Source organism: Brachycentrus maculatus, unplaced genomic scaffold (assembly GCF_059751285.1).
Source record: "Brachycentrus maculatus isolate JH-2025_06_01 unplaced genomic scaffold, ASM5975128v1 h1tg000419l, whole genome shotgun sequence".
Taxonomy (NCBI): Eukaryota; Metazoa; Arthropoda; class Insecta; order Trichoptera; family Brachycentridae; genus Brachycentrus; species Brachycentrus maculatus.
In genome coordinates, this window is record NW_028281167.1 from 550,245 (window position 1) to 573,376 (window position 23,132).

The 23,132-nt window shown below is 33.2% G+C and overlaps 1 protein-coding gene and 1 long non-coding RNA gene across 3 annotated transcripts; one reads left to right on the forward strand and one right to left on the reverse strand.

Moving 5' to 3' along the window:
* Positions 1 to 1,527: 1,527 nt before the first annotated feature.
* Positions 1,528 to 15,395, reverse strand: LOC148302751 (NSFL1 cofactor p47-like). Of its 2 annotated transcripts, none has more exons than XM_088271044.1 (10): positions 15,233 to 15,395; positions 13,648 to 13,894; positions 12,160 to 12,262; positions 10,708 to 10,784; positions 7,425 to 7,492; positions 6,289 to 6,398; positions 5,632 to 5,760; positions 4,093 to 4,219; positions 3,154 to 3,236; positions 1,528 to 2,391 (listed from the first exon to the last, which is right to left on the reverse strand). In XM_088271044.1, exons 1-10 carry the CDS (start codon positions 15,299 to 15,301, stop codon positions 2,259 to 2,261), a joined length of 1,146 nt encoding a protein of 381 aa, XP_088127170.1. In that variant the 5' UTR covers positions 15,302 to 15,395; the 3' UTR covers positions 1,528 to 2,258. The 2 variants fall into 2 exon arrangements, with proteins under 2 accessions (XP_088127170.1, XP_088127169.1); XM_088271043.1 differs by lacking the exon at positions 15,233 to 15,395 and adding an exon at positions 13,986 to 14,200.
* An 840-nt stretch (positions 15,396 to 16,235) lies between these two features.
* On the forward strand, positions 16,236 to 23,062 carry LOC148302752 (uncharacterized). The gene is made up of 5 exons (XR_015838597.1): positions 16,236 to 16,332; positions 17,378 to 17,728; positions 19,614 to 20,063; positions 20,744 to 21,101; positions 21,592 to 23,062. It is a non-coding gene; the product is annotated as an uncharacterized LOC148302752 (long non-coding RNA).
* The last annotated feature ends 70 nt before the right edge of the window (positions 23,063 to 23,132 follow it).

Here is a 23,132-nt window from a genome sequence, read left to right on the forward strand (position 1 = left end):
ACTCCTTATGTACAAAAATCTGCGTTTTTTACGATTCATTATAGTGCAAACTTTGAGGACGAGCCAACTTCACGCGACCTCTTTACACATTCTTGTGAATGAAAATATTGTTTTTTTTTTCAAATTGCATTTATTTTTAAATATATATATTAGTATGTTTGTTACAAAATGCCATTTTATGTATGTAATTTGATATATTCTCCACTAATACTGGCAGCAAATACAGCAGGACCTCTATAATCCGAACACCTCTGTAATCCTAACACCCACTCATCCCTTAATACATGCCTAGAATGGGCTGACCGAGTGGATATTCCTGTGCCAGAGAAATTGCTTTTATGTAAATTGCGAGACAAAACTTTTCCCTTGTCATTAAATAAATCCTGACAAATTAAAATATTTGATTTCTCCATTTTTAATTAAAGTTTTACTTGGTAAATATCAATATTTCTTAAAATCTACTGTGACATGTGTTTCGATGCATTCCGCATCATTTTCATACACCGCATTGTGCGGATGCATCGAAACACGTGTCACAGTAGATTTTAAGAAATAGTAAAACCAAGTAAAACTTAAATTAAAAATGGATACATTTTACCACAAAGTGACTGCCGAATCAATTAATGAAAATATTTGATTTCTGTTAAAAAGTTGGATAAATACATTTAAAATTTCACAATACATATTTGTTTTATTTAATAAAAATACCTTACAGATTCTCTGTACTGTAATCCGAATGCTCTTCTAGTCCGAATAGAGTGTAAATTTTCAGCATTCGGATTATAGAGGTAGCGCCATACTAAAATCGGTCAACATTTGAGGAAAATATCATTGATTTTGTACAACCTAATAAAAAGGACCTTTTTTAAACAAGAGTCTTGAGCAATTTTAGCATACATTTAGAAAAAATGTCAGCATTAATTGATCGTTATTGAATTGAGTTTTTGAAATACAGTAAGTCCTCTACTTATGTGATTAATTTGTTCCAAAGGTTTTCGTGTAAGTCGAAATATCACGTAGGTCGAATTGTGTTGTAGTATATATATATGGTATGTAGTAATATGCGCTAATTTCAATTGATATAGTACATATCCCTCACTCCTTTCAAGAACGTCATAAATAAAAAAACTTGATTTTTCAGGAGAACATTTTTAAAGTTTAAAAATATAACACAATGTAATAAAAATAAATATCAAGCCAGTTATTGAACTTTTTACTGTGCAACAGATCTTTTTAGGTAAAACCTGAAGTTTTTTTCTCCACTTGAAAAATATTTAGTATATTTAAAAAAATAATTAAACAATACCTTTTCCTCAAAATGCAAAGACAACACTTTCTGCCCTGTAGCGGGTAAATATTAAGTTAAAAATATGCCGCTTTTGCAAAGATACAGTACATTTTCTGGGCATTCCGAAACCATGCACAACTGAAAATTGACGATTTTTGATTTATGACGTTCTTGAAAGGAGTGAGCGATATGTGAAAACAGAATAGATCTACATACATATATTTAATAAAACATTATTATTTTTACATATGTTTATGTGTAAAAACATACACATACATACTTACATTTCAAAACAAACCACTAATTAACTGTTTATATTCCTTTTTTGGTAATTATCGTAGATTGCATTGGTGCTGATTTTTGTCAAATAATCCACAATTCGAGCGTTCTATTCAATAATTGTTCTAATCGTTGAATAAGACATTTTATGAGCATGTGCGATGTCAGCCACCTTTGTCATATTATTTTATAATTTTGACTTTGGTCTCCATTATCATGGCATGTCTTCTTTTACTATCAATTCGATAATCAAAACATTTGTTTGACATCTTAGAGGTTAAAAAAAATCATTAAAAAAGAATTGAGTAAGTACGAACTCACGTAAATAGAGGACTTAAGGCGTATGTGCACTACACGGAATTTTACATTCCGTCAGTCCGGTTATCATGATAAAACGGATGATTGGCTTGGATTGGCTTGTGCTTTTGGCCATCTTTCTTCGGATCGGTGCGTGATATCATGCGCATAAATTCGATCACACTAAACTGTCGTAGTCGCTTTTATTATTAAAAACCGGACTGCCGGATGGTAAAATTCCGTGTAGTGCACAAGCCCTTTTACTGTATACAAAAATTAAATAGGGCCACAAAAAAATGTACACAGGGATTGTCAATATATTTGAGGACAGTTAATCTAGGGTTTAATGGGTTCTCCGGCACAACTAGCATAATTGGAAATGTGTTCCTCATTCCTACTTGAGCCGCTGCACCACCAGAGCGTTCTGGAGCCCCGCCTCCTTGATGGTCTGCGCCGACTCGGAGAGCTCCTTGTTCGGGAAGGTGGTCTGGAGTATGAACGTCTGCAGCTGATATACCGGCGCCGCACTAATATCTCAGTTAAGGAATTTTATTTTGCAAATTCATACGAGAATCAAGACATCATTAAAAATGGCAAACAATATACAATTCACACAATTTTCATTCATCTTCAAACCCTTATCCGCCCCCCAGTGGTGCATAGGGCACTGCATATTAACGCAGTGTTATCTTGATCGTTAACACATAAAGGAAAGGTGATCAGCCCTCCGCTTCAGGTACCAGTCCAGGGTGATATTGAATAAAATATTAGAGTGAAAAAAAATCACTCATATTTATTTGACCCCCCCTGGGAATCGAACCCGGGACCTCCAGAATGGTAGCCGAGCGTGCTGATCATCACACTATGGAGGCGGACATACAATATATAATATTGATAACAAAAAATATCAAAAAATGTTCAGCTAATGTACGTGTGTATATGCGCATGTCGTTGCACCAGTAGTGGCCAGGTCGTTTTACGCAGCGGTCATGTCGCCACGTTAGCTGTTGCAGCTACTTGAGATGTATTTTTTTTCTCGTTTTCAGATACTTACCAGAGCTAACATTACAAAATTGTTACATTTTGACTTCAACTATGGTCAATAAAAGCAACATTTGGGAATATTCACATTTTTCCCATTTTTAAATCACATTTTCATATGGTGTATAAAATAAATATGACCCCTTTACGCGGAAGTTTTTTAGCATTATAAGGGAAAGGTTGATAATGATCATATCACTGGAAGAAAGTCAAAAACCATAAATAGAAAGCATAGAGAAAAAGGATACGTGATAACATATTCCCTCAGGTTGGCTATCGTGTGCGTGAGGTTGAACCTTCCTGTTATTCTTGAACCGTCAGCCAGACGGAACTGAAAACAAAATCACAAAGATCAATAATTCAACAAAATTATAGTTCCTTTCCCGAGGAAATTAACTTTAAATCAATTTATATAGAGAAAATACGCGTTAAACTCTTGTTCTAGAAACAGTAGATTAAAAGTTGCTCGTGCATAGGATTAACATGTTTTAAATTGTTTTTCAGCTACATTCATCACATATGGAATATGCCGTACCTAGCAGACTCTTGAATTATTATAACACTCTCCTTATCATTCATCGTTCACTTTGTGTAATACCACTTTAAATTTACTTCACAGTTGAAAATGCCATAACAAGGCAATACAATTGTCACAAATTTTCTTTTTGTGCGTTTTTAATACTAAAATACAATTTCATTCATTCATTCATTCATTCAAACCCTTATCCGCACCCCAATGGTGCATAGGGCACTGCATCATATAAACGCAGTGTTATCTTGATCGTTAACACCTGAAGGAAAGGTGATCAGCCTTCCGCTTCCGGTACAGGTCCAAGGTAATATTAAATAAATATAAGAGTATAAAAATTACTTATATTTATTTGACCCCCCCTGGGAATCGAACCCGGGACCTCCAATACGGTAGCCGAGCGTGCTGACCATTACACTACGGAGGCGGACAATAACACAATTTAGCACTCAAAAAATCAGTATTCGATTTTAATATTTAATATTTAATATTAAAATCTAAAATGGAGTTCTATAAATTAAACGCCAAATCTATAAATAGAATATAAATGATTCTCCCGCTCTTTTCTTTCAACTACCGGTTGAATTCGGAGAAGGGGAAGGGTATCAGATTTTCATCTGATCCAATTTGCCCTGAGGTTTGAGTCCAAAAGACTTACCTGGATGTTGGTGACCGGCTCAGACTCGTTGATGTTCAGACTGGACTGCGCCAGACTCTGGTTGGCTTCCTGCTCCAGTGGGCTGCCGGCTTGCGGGGAAGTGGAGCCGATCGTAGTCGGTGCCGGGCTGCAAGTCATTAATCCTACTGTAGAGTCTCGGTTATCCGACCTCTGGTTATCCGACCTCCGGTTATCCAAGCTTCCGAGTTATCCGACCTACCGGAGCAATGCCTCTTCCCTTTACTCGACTGCACGCATCATATTCGCATGCCAGGCGAGTCCTCAGTCCTCAGTGCTTACGTAGCTCTTTCGCCGTAAGTGCATTTTGATGTTTTAGTTTGTTACATTCAGTTATGTTACAAAGTAAAATGAAAACATACAAAACATGTGTTCGACCAATAGCCACTTATGGGATTGAGGCAAGAGCAGATACTTCCAGAACAAAATCTCGACTTAAAACTTCCGAGATGAAGATTCTCCGATCCATAACCGGAAACACATTGCGAGACCGAGTAAGAAATACCGACATCCGGAGCATGTGTAAGATGGAGGATATCGTGAGGTGGGGACGACAAAGAAGGCGATACTGGAAGGAACATATAAACAGAATGTCAGAAGACAGACTTCCACGCATCGCCCTCCAAGGCAACCCTGAAGGACGCAGACCCCCAGGCAGACCTCTGAAAAGATGGAAAGACAGCTGGGAGTCAACTTCCCAAGAGCGACATGCGGAGGCACAAACAGATCCCTAGGATCTACAAAAAGAAGAAGAAGAAGAAGAAGTTATGTTACACGTACATATTTGACAAGTTTTCAATATGCAAATAAATTAACACATTTTCAATGTCGTTTTTATGATTTTTCGCATTATTCGACCTTGTCGCGGCCGGTTTAGGTCGGATAATCGAGACTCTATTGTACTTAAGTTCGTGAACATTCAAATCATTATATTTTCATTAATTGATTCAGCAGTCACATTGTGGTAAAAACCTATCCATTTTTAAATTTAAGTGTGAAACCAACAAGTGGAATGTCTGAAAAGCACTCGGTTAGTCAATAAAAAATAAATACATCAATGTATTTGGCTTGAGCAAATCTCTACTGACAAGTCGGAATACCATTTGCAATACAAACTGGTCAATGATTACAAACTGCAAATTTTGGGTGATATTTTATATATTAATGACTTAGCTCACTCAATTTATTACAATAAGTATACATTTTATTCGAAATTTTATATTATAAAAAAATTAATCAAGATAGAGGGTTTTATCTAGATTCTGTACATTCGTTAATTGATTCAGCTTTAACTTTGTGGCAAAATCTATCCATTTTTTATTTAAGCTTTACTTAGTAAATACCACTATTTCTTAAAATCTATTATATCATGTGTTTTAATGCATTCAGCATTATTTTTAAACACCGTATGTGGATCTAAATCTAAATTTTCAATGAATTGTGAGTCACAAAAGATTTTAAGCAATAGCGGTGTTTGCTAAGTAAAACTTGAATAGTAAAAAAATATATATTTTTGCTGACCTTCCGAGAAGATTGCCCTTTCCGTGGAAGGGTTTGGCTGGTTCCCGAGACTTGGTGAAGTCCTCGTTGCGATGGTCTTCCATCGTGAGGATAATCTCGGGGCCTCTCTGCAGCTCCGGGGGAATCTCACTACAATTATATTATTAATCCATTATACATCGATCAGTAATCAAAAATTATATTATTTATTGATTCGGCATTAACTTTGTGGAATGACATGATTATTTTATTAAAATTCAACACCTGAATATACCACTTTAATGAGTTTTATTTTTATTTACGACTAGTTTCGAAAACGACAGATGTTTTCATCTTCTGGTACAAATTAAAACATTTGTACCAGAAGATGAAAACATCTGTTGTTTTCGAAACTAGTTGTAAATAAAAAAATAAAACTCATTAAAGTGGTATATTCAGGTGTTTAATTTTAATCAAATAATCAAAAATTATGTCACAGACCATAGATCATAATAATAAGTAAAGATCATAATAAAGTAAAACCCCTTATAACCCTGGTGATGACAAGGTTCTTGTCGAACCGGTTTGAGAAAAGTACCAATAAAAAATTTAAAAAAACAATGAAGTTTTATTTTATTATTATTTTAAAGATTTCATTCTTATGACAACAAGGATTTATTATTTAACAAGTATTATTACCCTCTCCTCACGGAGTTCAAGAAGGCTGCGTTGCCAGGATCTGCATACAGGCGGAGCGCTCCGTTGTCTAAACTAAACCCAGTCCTCCACAGTCGAAGCACCACCTTCTCCTAAAAGGATAACAAAACAAATACAATTAAATAATCATTTGAATTATTAATTCAGACGTCGTAATTATCGGCGGGTATGTTGCTGGCTACCATGCTGGAGGTCCTGAGTTAGATTCCTAAGAGGGTCCAAATAAATATTTGATTCTTCAGTCCAATATTTATTTAATATGACCCTGGAATGGTACCTGAAACGCAAGGCTGATCACCTTTCCTTCGTGTATTTAATAATTAAAAAAACACTGCTTCTATATGATGCAGTGCCCTGTGCACCATCAGGTGCGGATAAGGGTAAGAAGAAGATATATGGGAAGATACATGAATGTGGAAGAAGACAGGTGTTCTATTCTCTCTGCCTACCACTGCGGAGAAGCGGCATGATAGTTACTTAGTTTTGATTTTAAAATTAGACAAGTTGGTATTAAATACAGGAGAAAAATAACTAATATGACCATATCGCTCACTCCTTTCAACAACGTCATATATAAAAAATTGTTCAGTTCAGTTGTGCATGTTTTTGGAATGCCCAGAAAATGTATTATATTCCAGCAAAAGCGGCATATTTTAAACTTAATATTTACCCACTACAGGGCAGAAAGTGTTGTTTTTGCATTTTGAAGAAAAGGTATTGTTGAATTATTTTTTTGAACATACTAAATATTTTTCAAATGGAGAAAAAACCTTCAGGTTTTACCTAAAAAGATCTGTTGCACAGTAAAAAGTTCAATAAGTAGCGTGATACTTATTTTAAATACATTGTATTACATTTTTAAACTTTAAAAACGATCTCCTGAAAATTCAAGTTTTTTGATATATGACGTTGTTGAAAGGAGTGAGCGACATGTAAATTGGTATAAATATGCCGAGTTCTGATTTACAGAATTGGTTGAGGCGGGGGTGAGAGGAAGATGTACTTAAATATTTCATTCATGGTCAGGATTTAGCTTTGAGAAGGAGGTCTATGACATTACATTATAAGTTTGGAAACAATACAATACATTTTTTTTAAAAAACTTTTGATTTGCCTACCGTTTCCGGTTCCCCAGTTTTGGAAGGTTTAGAAGAGTTCACGACGGTAGTGTCATCAGGTGTTGCACCTAAAAAGGAAGAACGAAAAATTCATTAAGCTATATTTTTATAAATAGATAAATCAGAATGACTTTTTCTATTTGTTTCATATTTTCACAAAAAATATTACATTTAATTTATTTACTAGATATTTCTACTTATAAAATATCTTTTGTCCGCCTCCGTAGTGTAATGATCAGCACGCCCGGCTACCGTTCTGGAAGTCCTGGGTTCGATTCCCAGCGGGGGTCAAATAAATATAAGTGATTTTTTCACTGTAATCTTTATTCAATATTACCCTGGACTGGTACCTGAAGCGGAGGGCTGATCACCTTTCCTTCATGTGTAAAACGATCAAGATAACACTGCATTTATATGAAGCAGTGCCCTATGCACGATTGGGGTGCGGATAAGGGTTTTATTATTATTATTTATTATAAAATATCTTATTCTAGTTACGCTGTGCCTCTTCAAAAATGAGACTAAGCTCTTGTGCTTGGAGAGGGACTTACACTCAATGTTTATTGTTTGTACTTAATTAAGGAAAAATTTTTGTATCATTTTTGTTTTTTTTTGGCTTTTTTTTAAAGTAGTTAAATTTTATAGAATTACCTAATGTCCAAGCAACACTGCTAATCATGGCCCTACTTGGACTTCAACTTTATAAGTTTTATAGCCTATACAATGCCAGTGTCCGATTGTGGTCCCGTGGTTAGTGTCGCGAACTCTTAAGTCAGAGTTTCTCGGTTTGAATCCCACACTCTACCACAATTTGATACCTATTTCTAATAATGAGCCGCCTAGGCTCTCAGAAATAGTATGAATTTGAAGTATTTGCGTAACAATAAAAACACAAATATTTCTTTAATAAATAAATGAAAAATACCTACTTGTGAGTGGATTTACTCTTTATGTTTAAAGTTACTATAGTTTCATGTTATTCTTTGTGAAAATTCTAGGCAAAAACACTCGCTGTTCCGTGGTTTGATATCTTTTTATTTTATTTCTGTAGGGATTATTAACCTTTTAACTGCGTTTACTTTGTTCCTGAGAGACGGCCGTGCGCGGCGGTATTTCGCCGTTTTTTAAATGATTACTTTTATCATGTATTTAGTTAAGAAACGATTTATTTTCCTAAACAAAAACGTTCAATGGGATTCATTGTGCCTTTTTGGTACTCTACAATACACGTGTGTCACATTATTCTAGAAAAATATCGTAATATAAACAAATAAGATCGTAACATAAATAAATCAAAGCACGCATCGTGTGTCACTCTTACCCACTGGCGATGCGTAGCGTCGAGAGTGAGACAGATATAGGGCATGATTATGGCGCGGACTAATTATCGACCTCTAGAAAAATCAGGGATCTATTCTTTTATTTATCCTTGTGATGTTACAAATTATTAGTCAGATATTTCAACAGATGTCATAAGGCCAAGGATTGACGTATTATTTTATCTAAAGTTCCACACCATGAAAAAATCCCTCCAAGTTGAACTGAGGTTCGAAACTTGGAGCAAAGTAAAAACACATACGCTTATGTCAGCCGCGTATGGGGCATGTTTTGTGAAAACACATACGGTTATGCGAGCCGCGTGGATCCGGTTAAAATATTTTATTCATATATTATTTATATATTTGGCGTTTAATTATTAGAACTCCATTTTAATTTATATATTTATAAGTGTTTTTAATAATACAATTTAGTAGTTATGGAGTCTACTAAATTGTATTATTAAAAACACATCAAAATAAAATTTGTAACATTTGAAAATGCCATAACGAGGCGAAAAAATTGTGACAAATTTTATTTTATGTGTTTTTAATAATTAAATCATTTTGGAAACTCAAGGATATACATTTTTTAGATTCAAATATTTATCATCTTTTAATACTTAAAGAATTGCTTTGTTAACCTTTTCATAGCCGCAAATAAATTACGCCGCAGTGCTCAACAGGCCAAGTATTTTTTTTGAAAAAAAAAAGTTGTCTAAAGAATTTTTTTTTGTTGTTGTTTTTATTGAATTATAATTTACTTACCAAATATTATATCCCGCATCGATTGTTAGAGTTTTATTCTTGAAGTTAAACCAGTTTCAAATTTTCATCTCAGACAGGGTTGTCACACTGAGTCGCACACGCAAGTTTTATTAAATTTAATATTAACACAAAACTATTATTTATCAATGGAATATAGTTTGAAATGTAAAAAAATAGTAAATTTAATATTAACACTCAACTATTATTTATCAGGTATCTTAGAATGAAGTATAGTTAGAAATGTGATAAATTAGTAATTTTCCATTGTGTGGTACTTCTCAAAGCACGGTATAACACAAAGAGCCATCTTGCATTGTTTACACCTATAACTAGACTCTTTTCTTAGTTTTTTGCTAGTACACACAATACACTTCGCAGTCGGGGATGATTTTTTTCGGTCCGTGGTAGTTTTTCCAAAAAATGTCTTTCTGTAAGTCGCGATAGAAATTCTGCCTTCCGTTTTCTGCCATAAGAAGTACCGGGTTGTTCTTTTTCACTTAGCACGAAGAAGAACAAAGAACTTAGCACAAAGAAATAATTTATTTACTAAAAAGTTGTGAAAAGAAACCAATATCACTAGCAAAACACTGATAAAATCGGAGTAAATATAACGCGAAAGCTATAAATAAACAAATATTTTCATAATAATATTTTAAAATAATAAGAAAAACACAAAAAAATTGAGCAAAATAAAAACCCCTGGCGTTCAAAACAATTGATTAAAATAATCAATATTTCAAGTGGTTTGAGTGGTAGCCCTAATGACATCTATCAACTGTCAGCTGAAAGTGATACCGATAAATCACTTAAAAGTATTTAAAAACTTTATAAAATATTTTGTGAGAACTTCAACACATGGCAATGTATGTTCCGTTTTTGACAGATTGTCAATATGAGTTAAAACTGCGGAGTAATACGTCATCAAAAGTACTGACGAGATATCTCGTCTCTGGCAATACGGGCACTCCGCCATTTGCCGAGATATCTCGTCTCTGGCAACCATCGGGTTAAAAAAGTGGTGTCTACAATAGGGACTTGAAATTTTGAAAAAAATATTTTTATTGAATAAGTTATAAAATTATTGAAGAAATATTTATTTCAACCGAACCAACAAAGAACCGCTTTTCACACAGCGCCGGTGTACATTTGTGCAAACAATGCACACACATGCGCACAACATATTCAATTGATTTGTTTACCTAATCTGTATCCAGTGCCACCAAAAGAAGTAGAACTCGAGGGACTGTCATTTGAATCCATGACCATCCCTCCGTGTCTGAAATAAAAACATAACTTTTAATTTTCGAAATCTTCTAGTACACAACCATGATACTCAATTTACCCACAACGAAGGTAAGGTTTGATAGTCCCAAGAATTAACAGTAAATATGGGAGTCAAACACTGCAATATATCGTTCCGAACATTTTTAATTTGTTGCCGACAGATGTTAGAGGTCAAAATAAAATATGGAACAAAGGCAAAATAAAGGAATGGGTAAATTTTTTAGTTTTATTTTATTTTTTATTTTTATTTTATTTTATTTGGGATTTTTACAGCCAAAACAATATATTATACAACATTAATTAACCAAACTATGGCCAATTAAAAAAATCCTCCGATAATGCTATTCTTATGTTGGTTGGGGTGAGTGTGTGTGTGTGTGTGTGTGTGTGTGTTAAGTGTGTGATAAATTGTAAAATGTTTATATTCTTAATTTTTCTCTCTTTTTTGTGTGTATATTTGGTTAAAATGGTTGAAAAACAATAAAAATGTATTAAAAAAGAACTCCACCGACAAGACACACAAGGTGGCTTGGTGGGTCTCTGCATTTTTTTCTTAATAATTGTGATTTAAATCAATGATCTTTCATTCATAATTTTCAAGGCTTAGATCTCAAGCGTTCAAATCAGAATGCCCGGACTTATCAATGCAGCACAAAATCCTTGCCCGAGTAACGCTCGGGATAAACTGGCAACTGGTTAAATACATGCCTAGAATGTTCTAACCAAGTGGATATTCCTATGCCAGAAAATATGCGTTTACATAAATTGAGAGAAAAAGCTTTTTACTTGCCATTAAATAAATCACGACCAACTAAAATATTTGATTCTTCCATTTTAAGTTTTACTTAGTAAATACCACTATTCCTTAAAATCTACAGTGACATGTCGGCTGTCCATACTTGAAATACAGTATGGGACATTTTTTTGTAGTACGTTTTTTTTTTTGCATTTATGGACTAAGTAGAATCTACTTAGTCCATAAATGCAAAAATAAACGTACTACAAAAAAATGTCCCTTACTGTGTTTTGAGTTTGGACAGCCGATGTGTTTCGATGCATTCCGCATCATTTTCAAACACCGCATGATGCGGAAGCATTGAAACACGTATCACAGTAGATTTAAGAAATAGTGGTATATACTAAGTAAAACTGGATACATTTTACCACAAAGTGACTGCCGAAACAATTAATGAAAATATTTGATTTCTGTTAAAAAATTGGATAAACACATTTAAAATTTCACAATACATATTTGTTTTATTTGATAAAAAAAATACCCTACAGATTGTACTGTAATCTGAACAGAGGGTAAATATTCAGAATTCCGATTATAGAGGTCCTGCTATATATATTTTCTTAAAACTTACTTCCTGGCACTCTTGAACATGTTACTGACAATGTCTTCCTTTTTCCCTGGTCCTATGATCTGCTGTCCGCTTCTCTCTGATCCTCCCGCATAGAATGCTTGACCTACATAATACAATGAGTTATCATAAATATATTATTTTGAGAAATAAAAAGACTTTGTGTTTTGATCCACTCACATTTTTATTAACCAAGTAGTTTCGGCAACAGCCTGTTGCCCTCTTCAGGGTTTAATTTATGACGAATTAGGATGAATTACTTTTATTTCTCAAAATAATATATCCATATGATCCACAAAGTTAATGCTTTCAATATTCAAAACTCAATATTAAAAAAATATCCTAAATAATTCACACTGTTAAAAAAATTAAGATATATATATATAAAGGAAGAGTGACAAATGAAGAGGTTTTAAGAAGGGTGAAAGAAAAAAAAGCTTTATTCAAAACAATAGCAAACAGAAAAGGGAAGATGGTAGAATATATACAATGATAGAGGGGGGAAAAAGAAGGTGTAAATGAATGAGTGAGGAAAGATCAGTAAAACAAGTTCTTATGAGGCCAATTCACAATCTTAAAAGAATTCAGATTATATTTAGAAAGAGTGACATATAGAAGAGGTACTAGGCAAAAATCTATATTCGCAGTATTTTTACATGGTGCAAACTATGCCATGTTCTCTCCGATTCCGCGGCTTCACGTGTTAGCCAATGCTTTCGAAAGTATAGATTTATTTAATATATTGTTATCCACCTTGAAGTCTGTACTTTCTCAGCATTTCTTCTCCGTGTAATGGATACATTTGAACGTTATGTTTCACTCTCTCGCTGCTCGCTGATAGTGTGTGAAGGAGACCTGTATTTACCAGTGCTTACTATTTGTTATTTTATTATTATTATGTTTAAGGCTTTTTGTTTCTCTATTAGTGTATTTTTAAATAAGATACTGTATATATGTATTATGTTAAAGACATTAGCCGTTTAATAAATAAATAAATAAATATGAAGGCATTTTAAAGTGAAAGAAAAAAAGAGCTTTATTAGAAACAACAGCAAAAAGAAAAGGGAAGATAATTTCGTATGGCCAGCCTGGTGAAAGCGGCATTAAATAGCGCGTAAACGCGCTTTAGGCAGAGAACTGGTTAAAGGTTATCGAAAAAAGTATGATGCTGGCGACGGGATTTGATAATTGCGTCCATATAGTTCAGACCTTAACAAAGAGATTGATACATAATATTCATATAAAAGATTATATAATTCCTTCCTTTCTGCCTTTAAAAAGAGGCCGGCGCAGAAGGTAGAATACCCTTCCCGTCCTTAAGCATCAATCGATCAAACGGGTAGAAATACCTTTCCGGTCCAAATTATATTAAGATTTTAAAGGTTTTCGAAAAAAGTATGATGCGTTTAAAACGGAAATTTTAAAGAGTATATGATAAAGTTTAATAATATTTGTATGAAAGCATTTTAGAAGTAATATTTTTTCACAAACCTTCCTCTTCATCACTCGAGCTGTCTTGTTGCAAGGAAGCTAGTGTAGCAAATCTTGTGTTTGTATTCTTTTTAGTTTTTTCCTTCTTCTGAACGCGCGCCGGAACGTCTTCTTCGTCGTCGTCATCGATCAGCAACTCGGGATCACTGTCCGAGACGTTGACGGGCTCGGGGACGGAAGGTAACCCCCGATTCACGATATTTTCTTCGACAGGATTATCATTTTCAAAGAATCTGTATATGGCTAGCTGCAAACATCAAAACAAAACAATTATCTTCACATAATCCACGACACAAATAGCAATACACGGATAATTAATGCAAATATCGAGTAATTACATCCAGCTCCCATGCTGATGATTCTAGAAAAAACCTCGCGCGGTGGTCGTCTGCACCGGTAACGTCTTTAAACTGCGTTATGAGGTTCTCCTGGTTGTCGGACATTGTGAATAAACCCAAATGCCGCGAAGTGTGGCCGTTTCTTTGTTGAAATTGAAAGATGCTAGCAATCAAAAAATTCAAAACGGCGCCGATAAACGTCAAAGAAATTCTTCAAGTATTTTGGTTGTCATGTTGCGATATTCTTTCTTGGCTAACGTGTGAAAAAAATATACGGCCAGTAAATTGGTATGAGTAGGTACTCTGTTTAAAAAATATTATAAATATTTATAAATTATTATAACCGCATTATTTTTTAAATAATGTGATAAAACACAAAAAAAGTTTATTTAAATTTTATAAAAATTAATAAAAGTTTATACCTGCTTGACTAAGCGATGTATACAATACTTAGTCAACTATTAAAATAATGAAATAAACATAGTTGAAATGATTGAATAATTGGATAGATGATGAAAGAAGATCATGTGGCTGAAGCCTATAATAGATACACTGCTCTCCAATGCTGCAACACAGCCCTCATCTGTGTTCCATAAGCAATTTTATGATGAGGTTGGAGCTCTTCATCAGCCTCCCTTGGAAGCCTACCACTCTATACCTTACAACCATCCAAAATGTTTATACATAAATTTTAATAATATTTAACAGATATTTTATTTCAATAAATTACATAATGATAGGGTTATCAGTCATGCACTCTAAATTTATAGATAAAGGTAAGAAATATATGTGGTGGTCCTCACCAAAAAGTAACATTTCCAATATTGCACAAAAAATCCTTTAAATGCAAATCTGTTCTGTTTACTGTATGTATTTTATCGAAATCTTAATTAAAGTTGCGATGAAACGTGATCAATCCTGTGTTAAACCAATATCAAGTCATTAAATCGCACCAAAACATAACCATTTCACAAGCTAGAATTCCTGATTACTTAAAACCATTTATAATGGAAGTGTAACGTTTTGGTGAGGACCTCTACATATATTATGTGATGCAGATGATATAAGTGAAAGATATAACTGCTATATGGGAAATGATTTAGAGAAATAGTGGGTACTATAGGAGAGGAATAGCAAAGTAGCAGAAATGACCAAAGTATTCAGAGATAAATACTCATTATCTTGCATTAGTTGTATACTGTTTATATGTACAAGTCTCTAGAGGATTACTAAACAAACTTGCTTACCTTTTTAAAAATACCAGAAGATAATTCAGAAATGTAGTGTATCATGAAAACTAATTGTAAAAAAAACATTACTTTTTATGTTCAATTAATCATATGTAACATATATATATATAGATTTATATATACATTGCTATTGTAATTTTGATAAAGTATTGCGATAAAATTAAACTTAAAATTTTGAAATGTGACAGTTGACTAAAAGTAGGTAAATAAAATAAAATTTATTTTTCCAATTATATTTAATAGAGATAGAGTACTTAAGTACTTGCAGTTGCCTTCAGTTGAATCTCTTACTTACTTAATCTATGTACCCAATGGTACATAGGGCACTGCATTGTAAAGAAAAAGAGGGAAAAATCACTGATATTTATGTTGACCACCTCCTGGAGATCGAACCCAGTATCTCTAGAATAGTACCAAACACACTAACCACTTTAACTATGAAGACAGACCAGTCTTGTGGAGTAATACTTAGCAACTAACTTTCAAACCAGAAATAACGGTCCAATCTCTCTGAATCCAACATCATGCAGACAATCATAAGTAAAATTACTCCAAAGCCACCTAAAAATAAGCGAAACTTATCGGAAGCTATAATCGAGTCAATGATATCGATGTTCAAATGGATGCCTTTAATTGATAGAGAATTTTATGATGCTTTGTTTAGAGAATTAAGTCAATATTTTTTGCATTTATTATATTTTAATCATAGTTTTATTGTGTTATGTTTATTTCTGTTAAATTGTTTCCTATAATATAAAAAATTAACCTTATTTATGATAATCGATAAACGTTATGTTTTGTTTGTTTTTCCTAATGTTATTGATAATAATAAAAGTCTTGTATATAGTTGTAATATAGTTGCTTGTGACTTAGATAAAATATAGTGTAAATACCCAATGAAAAAAATATTCCAATCTTATTTAGAATTATTTTTAAAATGTCTATTATTTGAAACAAGTGAATAAAATTTTTATTGAATGGTTGTCAAAATAACCATGTGCTCCAAGGAAAGTATTTTTAAATTACCTTCAGATGTCACATCAGCGATAAGATCAAATGTTAATATTTGTGGATATTCTCAATGCATCTCAGAGTTGGTAAGTAAATTTAAACAGGGGGTTGATTTTTTACCATTGCTTCAATTGAAAATAAAATGGTTCGGAAATTTCACTGTGATATATCAATACCTTATTTGTTTTAGTTTGTTACTATTCTAAGTTTCAAGTATTTTAGGCTGATTTAGATATTTTGGTACCATTGGATAGAGAGAGAACAATCCATCTTAAGGAAGTATCAATTTCGGATTAGTAGAAATACCTTATTTTTTATGTCTAGAAGTCTAACACACTAAGTCTCACTAAGGACGGGAAAGGTATTTTTACCCGTTCGGTAAATTGATGCTAAGGGTATGTTTACCTTCTGCGCCAGCCTCCTTTCCAGGTCAAAAATGAAGGAATTACATATTTAATACCTTTAGATTAATATTATAAGCTATCTCTTTGTTAAGGTCTTAACTATATGTACAAAATTATCAATTCCCGTTGCCAGCGAAAAACACCCGTCCTAAGTGTGTAAAGAGCCTTGAATCTATACAGAATGTGCTTAGCTTACGTTTATATTTGGATTATAGCCATTAAATATATTGCCTCTGCAATACAAACAACGATAAATGGATACATTGAATGTCTCAACAGAAACAAAAAATTTTTAATGAAAAGAATATGGAAGTCAAACTCAACAACTAATAATATAAAACCCTTATCCGCACCCAATGGTGCATAGGGCACTGCGTCATATGAACGCAGTGTTATCTTGATCGTTTACACATGAAGGAAAGGTGATCAGCCCTCCGCTTCAGGTACCAGTCCAGGGTAATATTGAATAAATATTACAGTGAAAAAAATCACTTGTATTTATTTTACCCCCCTTGGGAATCGAACCCGGGACCTCCAGAACGGTAGCCGAGCGTGCTGACCATTACACTACGGAGGCGGAAAAAATTACAAAACAACTAAACCTGTCGACAATCAGTAAACTTTATGCCAGATTAAGTGACACCGCTGGAGTCATGATAAAATTTCTAACATTATCTGTTACCTACCTGAAATTTTTACAGTACTAATTTAATTTTTTATTTCCAAGATCTACAACAGTTTAGATGCAGACGCAACTTCAATAGCTGTGAGAGTTGATTTGATAAAGCACAAAATACAAGTAGTTGATAATGGGATTGGTATAATAAGGGATGATATGAAAGTAGTCGGACAGAGATATATGACTAGCAAATGTAAATCTCTCGATGATTTAAAAAATAACTTGAACAAATTGGGATACAGAGGAGAGGCACTAGCAAGCATAATCAATATGTCAGAAACTGTTTGCATAACAAGTTTGTTCTACCGTGACAATGTGACATATAAGAAAACATTTTGGAAGGGAATTGAGGGTGAACATATTAAAGCAGTGAAAATGAGACCTTCACATGGAACCACTGTATGTATTATTTTCCAACTAACTCACTCTTCATTACACCACAGGCAGATAGAATAGAACACCATACCACTTTGTCATTGCAAACATCCTTCATATTTTCCATATTCATGCATCTCTTCATACATACCCGCTGATAATTTTGACTCCTAACCTAAGCATTTGAAGTACTTTATCGTGGAAAGATTTAGATTTATATTTTGTACTGACATTTTTGGTGGATCTGCATTTTATATAATAAAATCTTCTTCTTCTTCTTCTTCTTCTTGGTATAGGCCTTGTGACCTGTTTTTAAGAGGATTAGCCTCCTGCGATGTCGATTCCCAGCTGTCGATCTATCTGCCCGGAAGCCGTCTACCATGGTGTTGGACGTACAGTGTAATGTGGGGGAGTCTGGATGGTTCCATTCTCCTCACATGCGCATACCATTGTCCCCTTCGTTGCCTTCCCCACCTAACGACATCTTCTATCTCGCATATTTCCCAGAAACTGGCATTTCTTAATAATCTTTGCATAATAAAATAACAACTATATCCTTTTTTCCACATATATTTTATTTGACCAGTGACCGAGTTTCGCCGTTACCGACATCATCAGACTGGTGACCAGGTCACAGGTCAAATGAAATATATGTGAAAAAACTGTACGGTTGTTATTTTATTATATGGAAAGACTTCTTCAATCTTCCTCTGCTTCTATTGCCAACTACATTTGCCTCATGGATTTTTTTTAACAATATTTTCTCACTCATTTGTTTGAAATTGCAAAGATACTTTTCTTAATTTTATCAATAATGTTGAGCTATGATTTTTAATTGATCTTGATAGTACGATGTGTGTATTAATTTAACACTTCTTATCCTCATCCATACCCAATGGTACATACAAAAATAATTCACATTGAAAGCATGGTTATCAATCCTGTGCTTCAGGTACCAATCCAGGATAGTATTGGTTGAATATTAGACTTATTTTGACTTCAATATGAATTGAACCCGAGACCTTCAGTACTGAAGCTAAACATGGTAAAATACAGAGGTGGATACATAATTTAGATATATGATAACATTCTTTATCTGATATTGTATTCATGATGAATTTTCTGATATTTTATTCATCATGAAAAGATACCTAGAGATAGACCAAGAAATTCATGGATGCTGCAAAGAGAGAACAAGGTTCGAAGACATGGCCTAGGTGAAATTGTCCATGACAGATGGACAGAGGAGAGCTGCCCCAGCAGTCTACAAAGACGATATGTTAGGATGTCGCCAGGAAGAAGATATTGTATTCATGATGTGGCATATATAAACTTACCATTTATTTTTGTCCTCAAAACGGGACATCTACCAATTTTTACGTAATAGTATGGTTATTCAAGAAAACACTATTTTTTATATATTTTTTTTGTTTTAATAAAAAGAAAAGGAATGTTGATAAAGAAAATAAGAGGAATAAATAATAAAAATATGAAAAAATTATGTTATTTTATATTTTTTTGTTGAACAAATTTTCTTAAGTATAAGTAAGTGGGTTTGCTTTTAAATAAGAATGGAATTATTGGCAGGATTTTTTAAAATTTATTTTATCTTAACCGAAATCGAGCTAGGATTTGTTCAGCAAAGTTATATGAAACGGCTATACTACAAACTACCGTCAATATTTATACTTAAAAAAAAAATGTTACCGTGTGCTGCTCTTTTTTTTAAGCGAGACATTTCAACGTTCCGAAACTTTACTTGGGGACAGCGGGACAGGCTATCTAAAAACGGGACGGTCCCGTTCAAAACGGGACGGATGGTCACTTTAGGCATATACCATTCAATGTTCAATGTCTCATTCAAAAATGATAAAATCATTGTGAAAATGTAAAAATTTAATGCTTTCAGATAACCATTGAAAATTTCATGTACAACTTGGGAGTGAGACAAAGGCGGGTTGATCCCGTGCTAGGCATGGAAGAAATACGGTTGAATGTTGAAACAACGGCCCTCATCAACTTCCACATCTCATTCAGCATCAGAGATGACAGCAATGGCCGACTCATATTGAAAACTCACAAAAGCAAGTCCATCAGGGAAGCCTTCTTGTTCCTGCTGGATGAGAGAGTTGGTGACACTTTATATCCAGTCAGAGTTTCAAACGGGAAATACAAAATAGACGGATACATCGCGAAAGGAACACACAGCAATAAGACATTACAGTATACATATATCAACAAAAGACCGATAAAACACTCCGATATACAAAAGACCTTAAATCATCTGTTGTTGAAAGAAAGTATTTTTTTTCGGGAACAAAATAATAAGACTATTAAAACTGAACAAAAATCTATTCAGGTAGGTGTTTGTATTTTATGATTGGCCTTAACTACTATTTTACATCATGAACGCCAGTCTTATGATGTCGGTAATTATGAAACCCGGTCACTGGTAAAATAAAGTGGGAAAAAACTAAATACTTTTATTAAACTAATTTATTCAATTGTAATTATTATTTCATCATCCATTGTAGTTCAGTGGTTAGCGTTTTTGGCTTCCATGCTGGAGGTCTCGGTTTGGATTTCTAGAAGGGTCAATATAAATACAATAAAAAATAATTAATTTGAACAAATTAACATTGGATTTCAGTATAATTGAAAATATATAATGAAATTTTGAACCCAATGTTTGTTTGCACAAAAATTTTGATAATATGAAAAGATATTTCGCATTTCATTTTTTTACTAGGCCCTATAGACATATTATTTTTAAAAGATTAATGCTGGCAGTACATAAAGAAGTCTGGAATGATAATGGAAGCGAAATACGGATTTGGCAAAAGAAGGATGAGAGCAAATTGAATTAGAAAGTTTAAATGCAATCCCTTAAATGAATGTGTAGTAAACTGATTTATGACATCCTTACATTCCTTGTAATGTTTACATTTTTAATTTGGTTAAATGAGCCTTACCTTCCTTCTAGTGTTTTAATTTTTAATTCTGAGTTAATGAATTAATTTATATCTACCGCCTTTTTAGGACGATCAGTGGCCTGACTTCAAATCAAATTTGAATGCAAAAAAGTTCCCAGTATTTATAGTAAATGTTTCCTGTCCTTACACATTATATGACACATCATCCCTGCCCGATAAATCTTTGGTACAATTTAAGAAATGGGAAGATGTACAAAAACTTATTCGAACATTGGTTAAGGAATTTGTCAAGAATGAACTGAATGCTTCTGTCGATATCCGAACCTCGAAAGAAAATATTGAAATATTGGATAAGTCAAATCATGATGAGTTCACTCAAAATTGTGAAAAAGATTTGATTAAAGCGGTTTTACATAAAAATGCGGCAGAATTTGGTACATCACAACTTCAGAATGCAATAAAAGGTACCTACATTCTAAATATTTATTTAAGAAAATGCTGGAAAAAAATATAAAACAATATTACTTAAATATTCTTCTAAATTCTTATCTTCATACAACTTGTACACCTTTATGGAGCCTTGAACAAATTTGTACTAGTACAGGTATGTGACCCCAAGTGACTTAATCATTGCTGCTATGCTTCTTTTCTCCTCATATTGTACCTATTATTCTTCTTCCTTCACTTTTATCATCTTGTCACTTCAAATTTATTCCACTCGTATTTCCAAACATCCCGAGCCTAAGACTGATTGATCATCATGCCTTTATATAATCATTGAATACTGCATCATTCAAATACGGTGCCCTATGTACCATTGGGGTATGAGTCAGAAGAGATACTTCTGGTTTTAATCTTCGTTCTTTACCATATCTGTATTAAATCACCATGTTCAGTTTATGCAAATAAAAGTACAAATATCTTTAGTTACATTTTCAACTAATTTTCTTTAAGGTGTTCCAGCTAAACGCAAAAGAATACTTGAAGATAAATTTGACAGTAAAAGCATTAAAATAAAACATTCTAAGGAAAATAGAGAAAACCCGAATGATTTCTGCACACCTAAACAGAATATAAATATTTTAAGGGGTAGCAGATTGATTAAGAAAAAAATTATTGCTAAGCAACACAAAGAAAAGAAAGGATACATCGATCGAGCATTCGGGAAATATATTGAGACGATACGTGAAACTCCTTTAATTATGTCTCAGATTTCTGCATTTAATAAAGCAATATCAAATTCAAACTATGATGAAAACAACAAAATGAAGCCAATTTATGAAACTCAAAAGGGCACACCACCACTGGAATCTATAAAATATAGAAAAATCACAGATAATAAAAAATCTATCACTAAATCGCACACAAGTGTTTATCATTCTCGCGTTGTTCACCTAACACAACGTAAACAATACGGTTTTCTTGCAAAAGAAGAAAAAAATAAAGAGAGTAACAAATCAAAAGAAATAGAAAGATGGTTTAATAAAACCTATTTGTCTAAGTCCAAAATGGGCGTTGAAAAAACTGTTAAAAAATCCAAAGTAAACTATTTAAATACAGAGGGTTACAAAAATTCAAAAGATTTCAACAGTTCATCCAAAGCATCCTACAATATAAAACATTCCAAGAACCTTCAAGAGTTTACATTCAAGGTACCAAAAAATGTCTTTGCCCATATTAATGTAAAACCTAAAAAATCAATTATCAGAACATATGACATGGTGAAAACGATAATCAAACCCAAAAATATGCATGTCGTAGTAGAAAATAAAGAGATAACTATCCCTTCTATAAACTGGAATCAGTTTTTTGATGAATACAAATCAAGAAAGCAAAACAGTGATTTATTTAGTATTAAAAAATCCGACTTTGGTGTGCAAACGGATATAAGTTATAAGGATTTAGAAGTTGTGTTATATGATTTGCGAAAGAAGTTTGATGCCATAGAAATATTCAAGAAAGAAATCAGTAGGAAAGAATTGCTTGATAAAAACTCTTGTAAAAATATATTGAGTCTGCCAAATATAAGAATGCCTTTCAAAACAACAAATGAAAAACTGGATGAAATGCCGTTGAACAATTGTAATCGCAATAATGATGTATATGAAAACTATAATGGTGTGAGATTTTCGCCTCTAAGAGAATGTGACCAAAGAGAAAGTAATTTTAGTTATAGGAAACAATGTGTTGAATCTGTAGGTTTGACAAACATTTGTTGTGATTCCATAAGATGTAGCAGAATCGATTTACAAAATTCGTGGCATATAAATATCAAATCTCCCTCAAACAATGAATGTACTTTAAAAGAATTTACATTCTGCTCCTCTGAAAAGTCCCTTGGCAGCAATGAAGGAATTACAAATAATAAATCAATTGATGCTTCAGTAGAAGAGAAAATCCCGGAAATATGTGCAGTAAATACTGTAAAAATAAACTCACGAGGACAAGAAGATGAACTAGCAAAAATTAACACAAATTTTTGTCACATTGATAAT